This window comes from Pinus tabuliformis, chromosome 5_2, assembly GCF_031772625.1.
Source record: "Pinus tabuliformis cultivar Carrire ecotype Pingquan chromosome 5_2, CPIR1, whole genome shotgun sequence".
In the NCBI taxonomy this organism is placed as follows: domain Eukaryota; kingdom Viridiplantae; phylum Streptophyta; class Pinopsida; order Pinales; family Pinaceae; genus Pinus; species Pinus tabuliformis.
The window spans coordinates 947,205,960-947,228,340 of record NC_142306.1 but is presented as its reverse complement, the minus strand read 5'-3'; the positions used below and the strand labels follow the sequence as shown (position 1 = coordinate 947,228,340).

Sequence of the window (22,381 nt, the reverse complement as noted above, 5' to 3'; positions counted from 1 at the left end):
ATTGATGAGAGTACTAATTGCTGTTATAACATGTAGAAAATTACTAGTCTTGCAGATTTAATATGGTTGGAAATAAAAAATTGAAGGCCCGTCCAAAGGTGCCCTTTTATGAACATGAAATACGAAATAGAGGTGATTTATTCCTAGCTGAAAATTAATGGTACATCTTCCATAGAAATAGCATACTAACAAATTATTGAACCGAGAAATAAAACAGGAAGAATATTAGTTAGAATGCAACTCATCCAAGATTCTCCTTCAAGTGACAAAACTGCCCTTCTTTTTAGAAGCCTTATTGCGGCAGCATTATCATATAGATCCCAGAAACATAATTCAGCAAAATATGGAGGATGGAAAGCTACATATAGGAAATTTCAGTAATCACAAAGTGATGGAGAAGATCTTCAATACAAGCCAAATCCACAAGATTATTTTTCCCTCAAACCATCAGCAATCATTACAATAGGATTTAGAGCTCAAAACCTCCTCATATATAATAATATTATCGATGAGTTAGATCTTGGATATCTCCTAGGTCGGCATAAACAATGATATCCTCCAACTACCTCTAGACAAGTAAAAAAATCTAGAGCAATAAAATAACACAATAAAATGGGAAAGATAATAGAGATGCCACTTGTCCTTATCTAGGGCAACATGCCTCCTTGTTTTTGGGCACTTTGACCACATAGATGAACTTCTAGTGGTACACCCTCCAAGAATTCTTCAAGATATATTAAATACCCCTCAAAGGCAGAGCACTCTACTAGGATAGAGATAAATCATGCCAGAGATAGTAAAAAAGGCTAGGGATAGAAATATCACGGATAGAAATATGTCCATGTAACCATCCCTTACCTTAACATGTGTGCAATAATAATATAATAAGGGAGTGATCCACTAGTATGTGAACAAATCAACATGAAATAACCACCATATGCTCAAAATTTTAAAAATATTCAAGGTGCTCTTTCCAACAATATAGCCACTTTGTTCTTCAAGAGGATACCATAGGAACACGTGCAAGATGGTCTACCAAGCTGTTATAACAAAACCAAAAGTGGTGGAATGACCTCAATAAATGTGCCAATTTGGTGGAATCCAAGTATTCTATAATAACTTCAAGAAATAACATTAAAAACCGATGTTGCAAACATCCTGAATCCTGATTTTATCATGAAAAATCGTGAAATTGTGATTTTTTGGCCTAGCTCATATTTGGCTATTTTTAGTAAGAATTTCTCGATTTTTATGATTTTTTGGTTTTCTGGACCCTTTCCCATTTTATCTTGATGTCAATGTCTGCAACATTGTTAAAAACTTGTCCCAAGAAAATGTGCTATAAAGTTAGGATGAGCTCTAACACTTGGATAAAGACGCTACTAAAGCCATAGGAAAACACATGAAATAATGTGCAAAAACCATCACCAACTATCCAAACCATGGATGCCAATGTGGAACGACCTAGAATAATGTGCCAATGAAGTCCTTATCCCAACCAAATATCTGAAAGATTGTAATGCATGGGGAGTGCTCCATCTCATCCAACTGCTCAAAAGACCCCAAATCATTGCTGAACTATTTATATCAACTAGAGTGTTCTATCACCCAGTAACAAGTTGTGATGAAGAATACACCACTATAGCCTATGAAGTTTGGAGGTTGCATCAACATTGAGATGTGGACACAAGTAGAACTCTTCAGTAGAGTAACCGCGAATCATGATGAACATGGAAACCATGAAGCTAATAACAGCATCTACCAAAGTAGCTTCTCCAATGAAGCCATAATGATACCGATCCCATGGAAATTTGCTCCAAGGGGTAGCAGAAGTAGGGAAACAATCATGTATATTGATGCTGCTGTTTAAGACAGCTCAACACCCACCTAAGTGGTCAACAAATATGTTGTCGCAAAGGAAGTGTTAGGTAAAGTGTGCGCGCAAGCGAAATGCCTACCCTTCAATACGCCAAAATGCTCCATCAAATATACCCGCATTTGCCTGTCATGTGCAAAGATGATGGCAACTGGATATATCCTTTGAGGTTTGAAAAATCAATAGTAAGGGATGAGTCAAAGCCATCATTCTTCAACATAGCCTGTCTGGGCAGGGTCCTCAATTTAGATAAAATCGTCATGCTACATGAGAAGATGACACCTGGCTCCATATGGGGACATGCACTCTACTCGAGAGCATATGAGAAACTCCAAAACCTATATATGTGGGACATCCCAAGATGAGAGAGATGAGAACATATTGAGGGAGAGGCACAGCACTGTCATCTTGAAACCACACATAGTTAATGGAATAATATTCATGTGTCCATAATTTCTAGTACATAAAAAATTGCTTTAAGCAAGACATGAGCAAAAATGACAATGCAGAAATTGTAAATCCTACTCTAATGTCCACAAGGGCTTAATCTTCTATTTTACTATTCATGAGAGCTTATTGATTCTATTTTTTTTTGTACCAGTACATGCCATCAGAATAAGATGTCTTGAGATAATTCCCATTCACAGGCAATGGTAACTTCTCTCCATCCAGATGGTTGAGGTAGAAGGAATTTGAACTAACAACATCTTCTATTTTGTAGAGGTCAAGTCATAGCATGTCACATTTTCCATGCATGTCTGGTTTGTCATGTATTTGGTCCCAAATAAGCGCCATGTCACCTGTCTGCATCATCCTTGAGTGAGCCTTTCTATTGAACTTTCCTTTTACCTTCACTTGATTTTTTGCCAAGTGATTGAATTCATGCCTTTTCGTCAAGCTCTACCAATTGGTTTATTCTACAACGCTTTCCATGATTTCCAATATATCAAATATCTCATTCCTTATTGCAAATACTAAAAGAGTGAATCTGGCCATAAGTGGATATAAACCCTCAATCATATTATTTATGGAATCAAGTAGATTGATCAAATGGAAGCCTCATTCATCGGAGCTGCTGATGTAAAAGCAAAGATTGATAAACAATAGAATCAAATTCAATCCAGTCACAAGAAGCAACAGAGCATTGGCAGTTGAATCACAGCTCCTACCTGCAATGAATTCATTAATTTTGGAGCTAGAAATAAATCCTAAGCAGAATATCGTCATCAATTAGCTGTCGTGCACAACATACCAGCAATTTTATGCATTCAGATCTGAGATACCGAGAAAAGAGAAAATGTGAAGGCACAACAGATATGTTAATTTTTCTTACCCTAGCAGTCCAGCAATTAGTTCCAAGCAAATTTATGTCTACTGAATAAAATCACAGCTAGGATTTCAACAAAATAAATTCAGCTGAAAGAAAAATTTACCAATCTCAATCGCAAAAATGACACAACAGATTCTGCCCAACCAGAGTTCATTAAATTCCGTAGAACTTACTTGGGCTCCCTTCCTTGGAAAATGGCCCAGTTGAGAAAATACATACAACACTGGATCTGATCCAGCTGATCAAGCCCTCCTTGGCTGATTTGGATCTTCTTGCTGCCCCTTCCTTGGATTCATCACACTCTCAATCTTGTGCTGCTGTATGGTGTGCCTTCTCCTCTCCTTAGCCTTGATTTCATAACTTTACATTGAGCTAAATCCCTAAGCCTAATCTCCAAAGTGATTGATGGCTGAGATTAGATCTCACCTTACTTGAGATCAAGGTCTGAGATTAAAACATATTCACTATGTAATTTATTTTACTTTTCTCAATTTTACCTTTTAGCTCAATAAGCCAACATAGTAATTATGTGCTTTTCCTAAGTCTAACTTAGGTTAAGTTACAAAAACAACTTGCTCACACTAGAGCAAGTGTCTAGGGAGACTTTGGGTGACTTCTGCATGCCTAGACACTTAGACCTGTGCAGGAGTACTTGTTCAACATCAACAAGATATGAAATCAACATCCATTAATCCAATGGGGGAGGAAAACACCAAAGATCCAACCTTATATTGGATGGGTCCTCTTCCATATTTATAGATCTACCTATAAAATTCAATATTGTTCATTTATGATGAAGTCATAGATGACAATTCAACAATAAACTGTCTCTAAATGAGATAATTAATGGGCTTCTCGGAATCAATTCTATGATCCATGACAAGTCAAACTTGATCTCCTCTATCTAAACGCTCAAGGCTTGAAAGCCTAACCTCCTATCTCATAAATTTATTAATGTTGACCAAGTCAATTGATCCTATATTTATTTAGCTTCATAAGTGAAGGAAGCCACTTTCCCATTCCTTAAGAGATAGCTCACTAACCCAAGTCATCCATGTCCTCGTTAGAGGCCTATAATTTCTGTTTTTTTTCCATATATCAAGGTCTTTCTTGATGTTGATAGTGCGCCATGTGCAAGAAATAAAGTGTTTAACAATCCTTAATCATCACTTCCCTTGGCTTGTGCTATGGTAAGCTAAAAAATGTGGACTAGTGCCTTAGCACTTATTTGCTAGCCATTAAATAATAGGTGCAAAAATGTATGCAGTGACCCCAAAAATTGCATTCCCAAAGGTCAAAATGCATGCACAAGCTGGTGTGAAGCGAGGCAGATATGTTTTCTTATCATGACAAATGATTTCCGTACTCGAAATGTCTGCCATGTGCCCAAAACTCCTGCTTCCAAAAATCAAAATTCTGGGCTAACACAGGGCATCAAACCAGCCTGAGTTGCCACTGAAAAATGTATGCCATTCTATACATACTCATGATTCATTGGATATGATGTGTTCCACCTGATGAACAGTCTTAAGAACATCACATCTTTCAAAGCTGTTCCCAGATGCTTGCAACAACCCAGCCAAAATGGCGATTTCCCCTTCTCACTGTTTTTACATAGCCTGAAAAATGCATGCATATGGCCATCAAATGCACACCCCAGGCTAAAGAAAGGGTATTTTTGAAATCCATGACTAGGGGCATGATCCAAAATGGATCCAAAACACCCTTTAAGTCTTCAAAGTCTTCTAAACATTCAAAACTATTGCAAAAGAAGAACCTTTTAAAAAGGCGGATTACACTATCGGGAGGCAAAAACATGAAGAAAACAGTGAAATAAGGCCTATCAGAGGTCAAAGGAATGACACACAGGAGTCGTCGGATCTGGCCGATCAACGGTCTAGATCCGATCGGCATGTTGCAATCGACGAAGTAGGCGGAGGCTATCGGAGGCGACCATATAAATGTTACGATAGCGATCAACAGGGTCAACCTGCCATATCGCAGGCAGATTACAAGGGAGCACTTACAACTGCCCGGGGACTATGCGATGTGCGATTGCGATATATATCGCATCGCAATATTGCGTTGGAGCATTACAAAGGAGCGGGGCCGATAACAAATGTGACTTGCGATAGCTGGACCCGATAAGGTTACAGATGATATTTTATAAATTTTAAGATCCGGAAAACAACATTTTCTTGTGTATTCGCATTTCCGCTAAAATGAATGAAATACAAAGGAAATGCGCTGATGCGATGAAACCGGACCCTAAAGGGTTTATTAATGTAGTTGTATATTATTTCAAGTCCGATATGATGAGCCATTTTGCGGGATTTTCAATGCTTTAGTGCATTTTTCAAATACAAAGGGAAACCACGAAACAAGCGGGATTTCGGGCGGGCCGTAGGCGGTAAGTGGTTTTGGCCAGGCTCCGCCCAAGCCCATACACTGGCTGCCACATGGCTAGGCACCGGAGGAGCACTTACAACTGCCCGGGGACTATGCGATGTGCGATTGCGATATATATCGCATCGCAATATTGCGTTGGAGCATTACAAAGGAGCGGGGCCGATAACAAATGTGACTTGCGATAGCTGGACCCGATAAGGTTACAGATGATATTTTATAAATTTTAAGATCCGGAAAACAACATTTTCTTGTGTATTCGCATTTCCGCTAAAATGAATGAAATACAAAGGAAATGCGCTGATGCGATGAAACCGGACCCTAAAGGGTTTATTAATGTAGTTGTATATTATTTCAAGTCCGATATGAGCCATTTTGCGGGATTTTCAATGTTTTAATGTATTTTTCAAATACAAAGGGAAACCACGAAACAAGCGGGATTTCGGGCGGGCCGTAGGCGGTAAGTGGTTTTGGCCAGGCTCCGCCCAAGCCCATACACTGGCTGCCACATGGCTAGGCACCGGAGAGGGAAAACCACCCTTTTCGGACGGTTAACCCCGTACGCATGAGTCGCCCGAAATGAACCTCAGCCGTTGGATCAAGATCTCTCAGATCAATGGTGGAGATGCGATAAGCGGTATAAAGGCGAACCCAGTAGGAGTTATAAGGCGGAATTTGTAATATTTCAAATCCGATGAACAGTGATTTGGCGGATTTTTCCCGTGTTTTACAGTGTTTCTCTGTGTAAACAGAGAACGCCATTTTTGGGGATTTCAAAGGCCCGATGGTCCCTTCCGTTGCAGAATAGGTGGCCACCTTCCCTGAAGACGTTATGCCATGATTGCTAATGCTCAGAAGGGGATTCGAGCAGATAGAGGCCAGGAGCCAGAAAGCCCGAGAAGGGGAAACGAACAGACATTGCCGATTGGCTTTAAAGCCACAGACTGACAGAAGACATGGACAAGCAGTGCTGAGACAGAGAGAAAACAGAGACAGAAAGTGAGTCTGTGTACTCAGAGAGACTTGAGAGATTCAAGTAAACTCCTGCTATTTTGTATCTGTGTGTTGAGACTCAAATTGAGCTCACTTTTGTAAAACTCTGCTCTTGAAGACATAATAGAGAGGTCACCACTGAAGGCTGGACCAGGCGACGTAGCATAGGAGTTTTGGGTGAACTCCAGATTAAATTTGCTGTGTTATGTGTGTTTGTCTATTATGTTTCTTTAACTGCTTCATTGCCTATAATATTCGCAATCTTATCGATCCGTTGCACTAAGTAATGTAGGTAAATCCATGCACGAGTCTGTAATACCTTAAAAGTAATCTAAGATCTCCATAATTTCATATCAAGTGGTATTAGAGCTTTAGGTTTGCTAAGGTTAGACAAGCTTGTGCTGGATTGTTGAATGCTAACTAGGTCAAAGCTAAAATTAGGAGAAGGAGAACTGGTTGAAGCTAACCCAGAAATTGGAAGAGTCCATCCTCAGAGGAAAATGGCAGAAGAGATTCCTTTGGAATCAGAGTCTCAATTCATGGACAGTTTCATGACCATGAGAGCCATGGTGGAAGAAATGTATCGGGAATTTAAGAAGGATCGAGGTGCAAGCACCTCAACACCCGAACAAGGCAAAGGAGTAGAGGAACCTCTTCTATTTGCTCATTCAGAAGGCAAAGGGAAAGGGGAAAAGCCTCCTCCATCAACTCCTCCTTCTAGCCCTGAAAATAAAAAGAAGAAAACATCTTTGATTATATTAGATGTAAAGTTTGATTTGCTAATCTATGATGGAGAATTAAATGTAGAAAAGCTAGATAATTGGATTAAACAGTTTGATGTATATTGTAGGGTGCAGAACATCGATTTAGAAAGGGGAAAGATTTAGTTGGCCAGCCTTCGCCTTGGAGGAACTGCCCTGGTGTGGTGGGAAGGCAGGACACAAGCTGATTTGAAGAAGCATGGTAAAATTCTTTCTACCTGGAGTGAATTTGTTTATGCCATTAAAAAACAATTCTATCCATTAGCTTATATGCAGCAAGTAATGATGAGTTGGCAAACTCTTCGCTAATTAAAGGGGCAAAGTGTACAAAGCTATACCCAGGAATTTAGAAAAAGAGCTTTAATTCTAGGCATTTCTCTAGACTCACCTGAAAATTTGTTGAAGTATATAGGTGGTTTGCATAGCTATTTGAGGCACACCATTCTCATGTTTAACCCCACTAGCATAGATGAGATATCCGTTCAGGCTACACATCTAGAGGCTAGAGGCAAGAATGTGAACCCAGAGATTGGGGGATCATCAAAACCCACTGCAAGCAAGAACAAGGTAAAGAAGAAGCAAAAATGGAAAGAGAGGAAGGCAAATGCTGTACAGAAAGACAAACCTTTATGCACTCACTGCAAGAAGGATGGGCATGATGATGAACACTGTTGGTCCTTGCATCCAGAGTTGGAACCCAAGAAGTTCGGTGGTAAGAAGAAGAAGACTGCTGCTGGCAGCTGCTATTCAGAAAGATTTGGGGTCAGACTTAGGTGATGAAACAACAGTCACAGCCACAGGCATAAAAGGTAAAAATTCTGAAGCATCTACTAGTAATTCTGCACAATCTATTGATAATGAAGAAAATGAGAGGAAAAGACATGAGCTTTTTCATATTAGAGTTATTTCCAAGCATCAAAATATTGATACTTTATTTGATAGTGGATCACAAGTAAACTTGATTTCTGAAACAATTGTAAAGAAGTTGGGATTACTAACCACACCTCACAAGAAGCCATATCCATTAGGTTGGGTATGTGATAAAGCAAAGCTACAAGTGACTAGAAAATGTAAACTTAGGTTTGCATTTGGGTCAACATTTATAGATGAGGATGAGTTAGATATAGTTCCTTTGGATATATGTGGTATTGTTTTAGGAAGTTCTTACTTGTATGATAGAAAAGCCATTTTCTATAGAGCTGAAAATAAGTATCAACTCACCAAAGATGGAATAGAATATATTGTAAGAGCTCATCAACTCAAAAATAATTACTCTCATAAACTCATGGCAGATGAAAAGAATTGTAAATTCATGCAAGCAGTTTTTACTAATGGTTGTAAAGGAAAAGAACCCTGATAAAACCAATATATTTAAGGGATGTGATGCTAAACAGAAAGCTGATTTAGAAAAAGTTGTTTCAGAATATGATATCCTATTTCAAGAACCTAAAGGTCTGCTACCTAAAAGGGAAATAGTACATGATATTCATTTGCAGCAAGATGCTCCATTGCCTAACATTGGAATGTACAGGTTATCCGCTTTAGAGAATGCAGAGATCAAGAAGCAGGTACAGGAGCTGCTCGAGAAAGGGTTCATAAGGCCAAGCACATCACCATGTGGATCTCCAATTGTGTTGGTGAGAAAGAAAGATGGTTCGTGGAGGATGTGCATTGATTACAGAGCACTGAATAAAATAACGATCAAGAATCGTTATCCTCTTCCTCGCATTGATGATCTATTAGATCAGTTGAAAGAAGCAGTTTACTTTTCCAAGTTAGACTTGCGTAGTGGCTACCATCAGGTCAGAGTTGCAGAACAAGATGCATGGAAGACTGCTTTCAAAACAAAGCAAGGGCTGTATGAATGGCTAGTTATGCCTTTTGGCTTAACTAATGCTCCTGCCACTTTCATGAGAGTTATGAATGATGTACTCCGACCTTTTATTGATGATTTTGTAATTGTATATTTGGATGACATTCTTGTTTTCAGTAAAACATGGGAAGAACATTTGAAGCATGTAAAGCAGACTCTAGATGTTTTGAAAAGAGAAAATCTCTATGTTAAGTTATCAAAATGTGAATTTGGCAAAACATCTTTAAATTATTTGGGTCATATTGTAGGGGGTGGTGAATTGAAGATAGATCCCTCTAAGGTCGAAGTCATTGTGAACTGGCCTAAACCCAAATTTGCTACAGAAGTTAGGAGCTTCCTAGGAGCAACACAATATTGGAGAAAGTTTATTGCTAACTTTTCCTTGATTGCAGCTCCCTTACATGCTTTAACAGGATTGAACAAGGTGTTTCAGTGGGGAGGCAAACAGCAGAAAGCCTTCGACACCTTGAAAGAAAAAATTAGTACAACACCAGTACTAGCATTGCCAGATCTTCAAAGACCATTTGAGATTGAAACAGATGCCAGTGACTATGCCATGGGAGCAGTGTTGATGCAACACGGTAAACCCATATGCTATCATTTTGAGACATTTAATTCTGTAGTAGTTAATTATCCCACATATGGTCAAGAATTGTATGCATTAGTGCAGAGTGTGAAAAAGTGGAAACATTACCTATTGGGAAAGGAAACAATTATACATACAGATCATCAACCATTTCAATATTTGCACTCACAAACTAAATTGCAGCAATCAAGACACTATAGGTGGATGGGTTTTCTACAACAATTTCATCTTGTCATCAGATATAAGATGGGCGTACACAATTGCAGATATGTTATCAAGACCAATCATAAATGCATCTACTATACTTAAGCATAACTCAGTATTGCATGAAAGCTACATTGAACAATATGCTCAAGATGTAGATTTTAAAATGTATATGCAACTTTAAGTCATGGCAAACAAGTAGAAGAATTGGATTATCATGTTAAAGACCAACTCTTGTATCATTTGGGAAAGTTATGCATTCCTCAAACTGAAAGAGTTAACATAATCCGAGAAGCACACACTTCTCTAATATCAAGTCATTCTGGTGTAAGTAAAACAGTTGCACAACTGCAAAGGTTCTGTTATTGGCCAAGAATGCATGAAATAGTTTCTAGATATATTAAAGGGTGTACCATGTGTGCTAAAAGTAAGCCCAGCGATAGAAAACTAGGCTTATACACTCCACTTCCAGTTCCTTCTCATCCTGGGGAAGGTGTTTCCATGGACTTTGTTGGGGGATTGCCAAAATCTAGAAAAGGTCATGATTATTTATATGTTATTGTGGATAGGTTCAGCAAAATGTGTATTTTAATACCTTGTAGCAAGCAGATTATAGCTGAACAAACAACGAAGTTGTTCTTTCAGCATGTATGGGTTCATTTTGGGTTACCCACTTCTATTGTATCTGATCGAGATTCCCGATTTGTTGGGAAGTTTTGGTCAAGTCTATGGGAGTTGATGGACACCAGATTGAAGAAGAGCACAACATTTCATCCACAAACAAATGGCCAAACAGAGGTGGTCAACAGGATAGTGATCCAATTGCTCAGGGGCTATTGCAACAAGCATCCCAAGCTTTGGGATGAACATTTATGTTATGTGCAACATGCTTACAACCGTGCTAAGCACTCTTCTACACCAGATTGAAGAAGAGCACAACATTTCATCCACAAACAGATGGCCAAACAGAGGTGGTCAACAGGACAGTGATCCAGTTGCTCAGGGGCTATTGCAGCAAGCATCCCAAGCTTTGGGATGAACATTTATGTTATGTGCAACATGCTTATAACCGTGCTAAGCACTCTTCTATGCAGAGATTTCCTTTTGAGACTTGTTTTGGTTTTATACCAATGTCTCCCTTGGATTTTGTCTTTAGTAAAGACATAGCAGTTGATGGACACAGTGATGTGGACAAAGAAACCAAGTTCATTGAACAGATCCAAGAAATTCACCAGGCAGTGCAGGAACAACTGGAAAGAAGCCAGGCCAAGTACAAGGCAAGGCATGATAAGCATCAAATTGAGCATAGCTTCCAAGTTGGTGATCAAGTCTGGCTGTACATCAGCAAAGACAGAATGCAAGGTGAAGGTAAGAAGTTGAAGCCAATAAGGTATGGGCCTTTCAAGATACTTGAGAAAATTGGTGAGAACGCTTTTTGCCTTGATTTGCCAGCTTACATGCACATCTATTCAGTAGTTAATGCGGAGAACTTGAGACTGTTTGAACCTTCATTGATTGAAGGTGCCAAAGAGCAATGTCAGTTGCCTTCTATTGATGATCTGTTGCCTGAATATCTCAGTGAGTTGTAGGAAGATACCCTTTTGGACAGGAAGGTGAGAACTACACGCAGAGGGGATGTTGAGTACCTCAGAATCGGACTCAAAGGTTCGTTCAAAACCAAGTAGTGCAAGATGGATAGAGCTTGGACAAGTGAGGAAGCTGTATCCTCACTTGGTTGATGCTTAAAAACCAACTTTTGGTGGTCCAAAAGCTTTTTCAGTGGGAAGGCGTGATCCAAAATGGATCCAAAACAGCCTCTAAGTCTTCAAAGTCTTCTAAACATTCAAAACTATCGCAAAAGAAGAACCTTTTAAAAAGGCAGATTACACTATCAGGAGGCAAAAACATGAAGAAAACAATGAAATAAGGCTTATCGGAGGTCAAAGGAATGACGCACAGGAGTCGTAGGATTTGGCCGATCAACGGTCCAAATCCGATCGGCATGTCACAATCGGCGAAGGTAGGCGGAGGCTATTGGAGGCGACCATATAAATGTTGCGATAGCGATCAACGGGGTCGACAAGGATCATTGATCAAGCGCGAAGATCGACGGCCCAGGTTAACCCGCCGTATTGCATCGGCATATTACAAGGGAGCACTTATAATGGCCCGGGGACTATGCGATGTGCGATTGCGATATATATCGCATCGGAGCATTACAAAGGAGCGGGGCCGATAACAAATGCGACTTGCGATAGCCGGACCCGATAAGGTTACAGATGATATTTTATAAATTTTAAGATCCGGAAAACAACATTTTCCTGTGTATTCGCATTTCTGCTAAAATGAATGAAATACAAAGGAAATGCGCCGATGCGATGAAACCGGACTTGAAAGGGTTTATTAATGCAGTTGTATATTATTTCAAGTCCGATATGGGCCATTTTGCGGGATTTTCAATGTTTTAATGCATTTTTCAAATACAAAGGGAAACCACGACACAAGCGGGATTTCGGGCGGGCCATAGGTGGTATGTGGTTTTGGCCGGGCTCCGCCCGAGCCCATACATTGGCTGCGACGTGGCTAGGCGCCGGAGAGGGAAAACCACCCTTTTCGGACGGTTAACCCCGCATGAGTCGCCCAAAATGAACCTCAACCGTTGGATCAAGATCTCTTAGATCAACAATGGAGATGCGATAAGCGGTATACAGGCGGATCCGATAGGAGTTATAAGGTGGAATTTATAATATTTCAAATCCGATGAACAGTGATTTGGCAGATTTTTCCCATATTTTATAGTGTTTCTGTGTAAACAGAAAACGCCATTTTTGGGGATTTCAAAGGCCCGATGGTCCCTTCCGTTGCAGAATAGGTGGCCACCTTCCCTGAAGATGTTATGCCATGATTGCTAACACTCAGAAGGGGATTCGAGTGGACAGAGGCCAGGAGCCAGAAAGCCCGAGAAGGGGAAACGAACAGACAATGCCGATTGGCTTTAAAGCCACAGACTGACAGAAGACAGGGACAAGCAGTGCTGAGACAGAGAGAAAACAGAGACAGAAAGCGAGTTTGTGTACTCAGAGAGACTTGAGAGATTCAAGTAAACTCCTGCTGTTTTGTATCTGTGTGTTGAGACTCAAATTGAGCTTACTTTTGTAAAACTCTGCTCTTGAAGACATAATAGAGAGGTCACCACTGAAGGTTGGACCAGGAGACGTAGCCCAGGAGTTTTGGGTGAACTCTAGATTAAATTTGCTGTGTTATGTGTGTTTGTCTATTATGTTTCTTTAACTGCTTCATTGCCTATATTATTTGCAATCTTATTGATCCGTTGCACTAAGTAATGTAGGTAAATCGATGCACATGAGTCTGTAATACCTTAAAAGTAATCTAAGATCTCCATAATTTCAGATCAGGGCATGTGTGTTTTGCTCTCTTTGATCTCTCTATAGGTCAGATTCATTTTTTAAGACAAAATAAGCTGAGCTGTTACAGAACACTACAATTTCTTATGAGATATGCAAATCAGTCTGATAACTCCTAGGAAAATGCATATCACCTTCTCCATAAGCATTCATAATTTAAACTGAGATCAGAGGGCTGTACTAGATTGCTTGGGTATGTTCTCGTACCTTAAGTTTCCTCAGGTATGCTCTCTGCTGCAAGATCTTGACCCCACTGAAATAGCAATGACCCTATTTTGCCACTTCTTTAGCCTTCTTCGAATATGCACACCCTACTTTCTTGGAGTTCACTTGCGCTGTCAAAATTAACAGGAGCGTCTTTTACAACTCAAGAAATCATATGATAGTCTTCTGTGCATAAACATTTTCAAATTAATCAACATTCTCAACCTCACTTGGTCATGGCTGGAGTATGAAATGATGCCCAAATTTTCATGAAACCAAAAATTTTATCATGTCATTTTAAGGGGGAACATTTAGCATTGTAGTTAGTATCACCTGAGATCTGTCAAGAGGAAAGAATGTTGGGCACTAGGCCCATTAATATGTTTTTCTAGTGAAGTAAACATAAGAGGCATGCATCTGTTTTGTCATTGTTTCATAACGATATACTTTAGCTTTAGTTTCTAGTTTATATGAGATGCCGTCTTAATAATTTTGTTGTAGTTTCCATTCAACTTATTTCTAGTTTGCATTATTTGACAATGCAGGTTTTTATCCTATTTGCAACAATTTTCTCAACACTCTTTGAGTTAATGATTTTGGTGGTATTCAAAGGTGAGATCATGCTTTTTTCAATTTCTTATCTTTTATGAGAATCAGTTATTTTTAAATAAATTGGGATACCGTTCTCCCTTTGTTGGTTTGACATTTTTTTCAGTGCTAGGCTGTGATGTTTTTAGGGTGCAAGTTTGCATCCATAAAAGAAAAATTTGAATGAAATGTCATATGCTTCATCAAGATGTATTTCACATGTCTTTCATGGTATTATGATATTTCTTTGGGAAGTTTGTTCACTTTTACCTTCTTCTTTGTTACACTATCCCCAGAGTTCGAAATTGTTGCTGACTTATGCAAAGACCTTAGCCTTTTGTTTTGTATTTACATTTAGCGACAGCATTACATTGTTTGTTTATATGCTAATATTTCAGATTGTTGTTTTGCATTGAAGCATATGAACATGCTATTTTGCTATTATTGGGTTTTATGCAAGCATTGTTGCATGACATGTTACTCTACTAAAACGTTAGTGTTGGGCCTGTTACCTCCTGGGAGGTAACTTATGTTTTCCATGGACAACACCATTTTATGTACAATGAGATGCAAGTCCAAAAGCCTTGTAGGCCAGGTGCTGATGATGTATATCAATATGGTATCCTAGGCCTCTTATGGTCAGCCATGCCCGGTTGTTTATCCTTATTCTTAAGTCCTTTCTCCTTGGATAGGATTGGAGGCCAAGTGCTGGACAAACCCTCATAGGGGTCTCCCTCAATGAGGGTTAGATTGCATTTGGTGCCATTGTTGACCCAGGGGTTGGAGACATATTCACAAGGAAGAACTTTCTAGTAGGATCCAGGGGCTTGAACAACTATTTTAAACTGGATTGGGTATATCCTTTAGATTTATTTTATACCTCAAGATATTTTACCCCCTGTTTTCTTGCATCCATAGTTTATATTTCATGAGGGTATTGTGAGTATTTTGCAGATCTGCACTTTGTTACAGCAAAATCTACAACAAATCCGCAAAAAATTCTCTTCAAAGGGTGCAAATTAAATACATTAATATCACTTATATCCTTTGTTTACTTTCAGATTTAATATTTTAATATATCATTAATTTTCTGCAGTAGAAGCATACATTTTCCAGTCATTACAAGTTAAATTTGCTTGCTGGAAAAATTTCGGAGTTTTGACCTTATGGGGATTTGGCCCTTGTTTCATATAAGTGGGTTTACATTTCTGGAATCTCTAATTTTACTTCTAAACATTCAAGTTTTGAGCTATATTATTTGTGATTATCTTGTAGCCCAAACTTTCTATGCACAAATCTATTTATATGGTGTGATCTAAGTCACTTGACACAGGGACATGGGACACACAAATACGAGTCTGACGTAGGACACGTAGACCCCCCGGAACATGACATGTAGGACACATAGACCCCCCGGAACATGACACGTAGGACACGTTATATATATATATATATATTAAAAAAATTAAAAGATAGTACACATTGCACAAATTCTCATGATGATACAAATTCAATCATACATGTACATTGTAACATTATGTATACAATCATAAGTTTACAACTAGCACTTACTACTACATCAATGACGAATACAATAAATTGACATTGGACAAACACAAGAAATTAACCATAAACTACAGTTTTCTCATTAAGTCATCAAAATCAAAATGTATTGCATAGGTACTAATTCTTGAGGACTCCTAACTAGGAATGCCAATTGGAAATAGCAAATACAAAACAAGGTTCACACTAGAACTTGGAACCGTAGAACAGGAAGGAAGAATCTCATAGGCTGCTGCTAGCAGGCTATAGGTTATGCCTATAGCTCATCAACATCAAACTTAGCATCAGTACCACAACTGCTCTCTTCTGCATCCTCCTCCTCTGTATCCAATGTAATCTATGCATCTACTGGTGTGGAGGATGACCCCTTAAGAGTATCACCATCATCCAAAACACTCCTATCTCCTTTGTCGGTCACTCCCATAGTCCCACAACACCCAAACGACAAATGCAAATGGTTAAATGGAGCCCAATTTTGGCAGATATTTGTCCAGAAATTGCGATTCTCTTTGGGCACGAATTGGATACCTTCCTGACAAGAATCCCAAACTTTGGACACTCACCAGCAGCGAATCAGACGTGTCAGCAGAGAATCATGTCTGACATGCTGGATTCACGACACGTGGGGGTGAGGGATGAATCCGGTGACTTAGGGTGTGATATTAGCGTGCCGGTTTCTGTGTTTTTTGACAGTTTTTTCAGTCTGAAAGTACATAACAATAATGCATTTGTCTACTTACAGCCACTTATCCAATGGCAAAACAACAAGTTCATCCTGGCAGAAAGTTTCAAGGAATTACAATCAAGTTATCAACCATCATTCATAATCAAATTGCCATACAACAAAGGGCCTTGGACTTGGAGAAAGATCTTGCAAGTGATGAAGAAGAAGAGGTTCATCCCTCTCTTTCCCATAGTCCTGATGGCATGATTGTTTAGATTTAAAAAATGATGATGGATGGATGTCCTATTTGAAAAGTCTCAAGGAAATGGGTGAGGTAAGTGGTAAAAAATACCTTGTTGTAAAAGGAAATCAAGAGATGTGTATCCATGTGTATGTGCTCCAAGAATAAAGTAATCAGTGAAGAAAGCATGATAGTTTCACACTGAGAATTATACAAGGAAATGGAATGGCTCCTTAACCTTGAAAGTTTGAAGGAAGTCAATGACGAAAAAGACCTTACGACAGATCTTAGTGTGTCGTCTCGAAAGGAGAGCATTGGTGAAGAGTCCCATCTATTGGAAATACTGAGAGGGGGGGGATCAATATTTCATTATTTTTAACTATTTTTATCTTTTAAAACATTTGATGCACATAAATCATGAAACAAAAATCTTCATAAGAAACACTTCTACAATTTTTCTTTATAAATTTTTTGTAAACTTCCTTGTGCAAAGTAAGCACTAACTTATAACTTTCATTGGCACCAACCTACAGGAGATTTCATTCCCCTAGTTGAGCACCAACTCAATGAACGTAGGCACCAACCTATAGGAGACACCAATCCCCTAGTTAAGCACCAACCTATAGGAGACACCAATCCCCTAGTTAAGCACCAACCTATAGGAGACACCAATCCCCTAGTTGAGAACCAACTCAACAAACTGTAGGCACCAACCTACGTCTTCAAGTTGTTCTTTGGATCTATCATCAATAACTTCTAGTCCTTAACAAATTCTTCAGTTAGTTGTCATCTAATTGTGCAACCCTCAAGTTTGCGCCTTCAAGATTGATCACAACCACTTGACTTGTACACCCTAACTTTGACTTGGCTCTTTGGACTTGATTTTCTATACATTAGTTCTTTGTATTTGTTCAAAAAGAGGCCTGCCCACCTGGCAATTCAACTTCTGCAACTCTTGCTGTTCACTGTTCAACTATCACTGCTTAGGTTTATTATATGTTCAAAGAGAAGGTCTGCCCACCTGGAAGCTTGTACTCAACATTGTAGATTTCTTTCTGCTACATAGAGCTTTTCAACACACTTGGAACCAAATAGACCTTTACAACCTTGAAGGTTTGCTTCTTGGGGCCTATCAACCATTGCACTAGACACCCACCTTATGCAATCCTTAGGTCTACCACAAAAATTGTCCATAATAGCTTTGTTCTTATTGCACCTCTGTCCATAATAGGGCTTGGTCCTATCATCACATTAACATCACAACTACTTCAACTAACAACTCCCTTAACACTACCTTAGCCAACCAGACTCGACCTCCAAAGATCCCTGCAATAGTTCTCCAACAGAGCTCGACCACCTCAAAAATCAAACTGATACTTGGTCTATAACAAGACTGCAACTTTAACCACAATCCAGGCTTGAACTTGGCCTTCAAAACACCAGAAACCAGGGTTTAAATGAGACCTAAACCTGGCCTTCAATGCACTAGAACTTGGCCCTCAAACTAGACCTAAATTTTTCCTTCAAAACTCCAGGACTCGACTTCTAGAACAACTTTGCGACTTGCCTTCTAAATAGGACCAAAAACCTTCCCAAAGAGTGCCAAACCCTTCCAAAAATGTGCCCCAAACCCTTCAACTCGGCGTCACTTCAATTGGTTCATGAGGTATGAACCTCAAAATTACTCCTTCACTTGCTTGGAAAGACCCGAATCGGCTTGAGTGAGTGAGTTCTGGCTTCCTCCACATAATATCTATATATAGTGCATTTGGCCCCCAAAAGCAGGGCCGACTTGCCCACTAGCTGGTTTGACTTGTCCACTAGTTGTGCTGACTTGTGCAACTAGTATAATATATAATAAATTTACAAAAAAATCATTTCTCCTCAATCATGAGGAGTTAGAGGGAGTGCCATATATCATTGGAAAGGTCTCAGAATAAGCTTTCCAACCATATATATTATGTTCCCATTTGAGCTAGGTAATTGGAGTAAAAATGCATTTAAAGATAGGGTATCTAAATGGGCATTGAAAATTTGAAATTGGTATTTGGAGCAAAAATGCATTCAAAGATAGGGTATTTAAATGGGGCATCAAAAATCCAAAAACAATATTTCTAGAAGGCATGCCATATATTGTTGGAAAGGTCTCGAAATATGCTATTTGACTATGTAACTTTCTCTTTCATTTGGATAGTCTTTGACATCAATAACAAGCATTTTCAACACCATCTTATTGAAAATGATAAAATCATGGTTCATATGAAAGAAGATACTTCGACTTATAGATAAACAAGATGAAGACTCTAGGGTATAAAGCAATGATGAAGAATCTCCTTGTTCTTCCATTAGGAATTAGGAAAAATTGAAGAACAAAGATATGGAGAGCCTTGATCTTAGGATCACTCAAGAACCCACCCTCCCTTCGTGACGAAAAATACCTTATGACAGATCTTAGTGTGTCATCTCGAAAGGAAAGCACTGGTGAAGAGTCCCATCTTATTGAGAATGACAAAAGAATGGTTGATATGAAAGAAGATACTTTGACTTATAGATAAAGAAGATGAACCTCTAGGCCGGAAAGCAATGATGAAGAATCTCCTTGTTCTTCCTTTAGGAATTAGGAAACAATTGAAGACAGACATATGGAGAGCCTTGATGTTAGGATCACTCTGGAGCCCACCCTCCCTCTTCCATCTAAAAGTACAAGTTCAACATGTTACACTTCTTACCAAGCAATTGATCTTCATGATGCATCTCTCTGTTGTTTCGAAGAGGAGGATTCATTAACCACACCTATCTTTCATGGAGATTGTGACATAAAGAAGATAGAAAGTTTTGGCACCTTTCTTCATTATGGAAGACATTATTGGGATACAAGATGTTTTTATTTTGATGGAGATCCCATTTATGACACAGACAATGATGGTCTTGAGATTGTAGAGTTTTGGCCACATGATCGATCAAGTTAATCCATGGATCACAAGTAGCCATATCAATTCATATAGGAACAACTATATGTACAGGTATTGAGAGGGGACTTCTACATTCAAGATACAAGAGAGTCTTTTCAACACTGGATCTCCTTGAATTGTGGCTCTTAGGTGTATGAAGATCCATTTGACAGGCTATAGCATGTTTAACTTCAAACATATATTACGAGCTTCCAACTTTACATGCCAAGGCAGTGGACTGCAAGTTATAGGCTTCCGTATGTTTTTGATTTTTATCAATTTTCTCATCGTATATGTGTGTGTATGTGATTAGGGGTAACCAGGGAGAACAATGATCTTTGCATAGGTTCTAGTTGATACTACCATCAACACCTTGCTTATCGATTTGACGAATAAAATTGTTGAGTGGTCTTATCCTCATGGTGGGAAAGACGATTATGTTAGTGCAATTGATCTATGGGTCGAAGAAGCATGCAATAGTACAAGTGAATCACGGTGTTTCTTTAATTTTCATCCACATGATGAGGATTCTACTGCTGATTTGGCTAAAGCCATGAAATAGTTTTCGACATATGCTTATTGCAGGTTTGTCATTTCTTTGTTTTTGTTTGTGACCAAGCATAAAGGTAAAAAGCACGATAATAATAAATTTAGATGCTAGTTACATTGGATATTGATTTAATTAACACTGTTGTACTTCTTAGATTGGATTAGTATATAGGGAATAAGCTCTCTATTATGAGCATCAAATTAGTTTAGTTGTTTTCATTTTATTGCATGTTCGTTCCTTTAATATAGTTGTGTGATTTCATTTCATCTGATTGTCATTTCCATTTCATAGATTATATATACATTTTCATTTTGATTTCTCTCAGGAAGGTATAAGACCTTGTGTTCTATTCCCTCTCTAGTATTTAATTCGAAATCTTGTGAGATTGTTTCTTTCATACAGGTGTGGAGATTCTAGGGTTCTCACCTCCTCTCTAGTAGAGGATGTGTCCCATAGTTGGAGCTAGCTGTTACCTCCTAGGAGGTACCTTGTGTGTTTCATGGACAACACCATTGTAAGTCCAATGAGATGCAAGTCCCAAAGCTCTGTAGGCCATGTGATGATGATGTATATGACATCTTAGGCCTCTTATGGTTGCCATGCTGGAACTCTTTAGTCTCTATTCTTAAGTCCTTTAATCTTGGATAAAATTGGAGGCCTTGAGATGGATCTATTGGTACACATGGTTTAGGGAGCCATTGGTTTTGTAGGGGTGATTGCACTAGGTAGTGCTTACCTAACCCATGTCTTCAACACACCAATATCATTTCAACATGGTTATGTGTAATAGAGTTTGTATGCATCTCCTTGGCCATGGTACAATATAAGTCAACTTCTCCACATGGCAGCCTCATAGTTCATAGCATTTGATGATTTATGAGGCATTGCACATATTCCAATGCATAGGGTCCTTGGATCCAAAAGTCAACAAGGGCTCAATTTGTTCAACATGATGCATACTTAGCATGCCACATTGAATTTTTTTGCAAAAGAATGTTATTTCAAGCAAAATTCAACAAGTAAATGGGGATGTGAGCATAGTAATGCATAAGCAAAATGTGGCAAAGTATATTTACATTGTGTGTGAGATGTTTTATATTGCATGTCATGCATAGAACCTCCTATCACACGTGGCAACCTCCTAGATCCCCGAAGTAGCAAGATGTTGGAAATCCAACACCCACGCAGGAAAATAAATGTCAATTTAGAACTCACTAATGTGAATTACTAAAAGAGCCCTATAAGTAATGCCCTAGTTCCAAATTGGGCAAGTGATAGCTCGTTGGAATCCTCATGATGGGGCCCACCTTTAACATGCAAAACTCTAAGCATATCTTGTAGGGCATTTTCTCAACAAGCCAGTTTGTGGAATTGGTTAATTGGCATGCCTACTCATGTGGGAGTCAAAGAAGGGTCAAACTAGTTGTTGGAGCCACTTAAGCTAGTCATTAGGCTACTATTCCTCTCATTTAGCTCGATCAAGGTCAAATCAAGCTCATGCATGGGAATCCAAGGCCCCAACGTTGCCTCTCCAAACCAAATGGAGCCTCTTGCTAGTCATTAGGCTACTATTCCTCTCATTTAGCTCGATCAAGGTCAAATCAAGCTCATGCACGGGAATCCAAGGCCCCAACGTTGACTCTCCAAGCCAAATCGAGCCTCTTTTGGGTTAACTAATTATTTTAATATAGAAAATTATTTTCATGAAATGACTTAGTCTCCAACATGTGGATGACAAGTCAAACAATATTATTTTGTGAGTCAAAATAGCTGTTATCTAGCTGTTACAAGAGAATTTATATAAGGCTAGATCCTCCTCTCATTAGAGGTGGTTGTTGAACTATAAGATTATTCATGCCCTATTAATAAAATTAGTTTCTAAGTGTAAACCTTTGTGTGGCTTGATTTTTCTATGCTTTCTCTTCTTAGCTTTATGTTGTGATTGTTCTTCCTAGAATGGACACGTACTTTTGGATTATTGCAAGGATGGTCCATTGAAGGGCAACGAGTCACGTGGAGGAAAAGATCAAGGCCCTAGATTTCATGTCACCTTTGTTGGTATCAAGTCTTAATTGAGTCCAAGTGTTTGACAAACTATTACATGGGGTTCCTTTAGTGAGGGTTAGATTGCATTTGGTGCCATAGAAGATCTATAATGTAACACTT

General features: G+C 38.9%; 1 protein-coding gene across 1 annotated transcript in view; it reads left to right on the top strand.

Moving 5' to 3' along the window:
- The window catches only part of LOC149162392 (rhomboid-like protein 20), a 73,467-nt gene that overhangs the window by 32,497 nt on the left and 18,589 nt on the right, over window positions 1-22,381 (top strand). Inside the window, exon 4 of the mRNA XM_089435689.1 lies at window positions 14,204-14,270. Within this exon, the coding sequence (XP_089291815.1) occupies window positions 14,204-14,270 (67 nt within the window). The remainder of the gene's footprint in view (window positions 1-14,203; window positions 14,271-22,381) is intronic.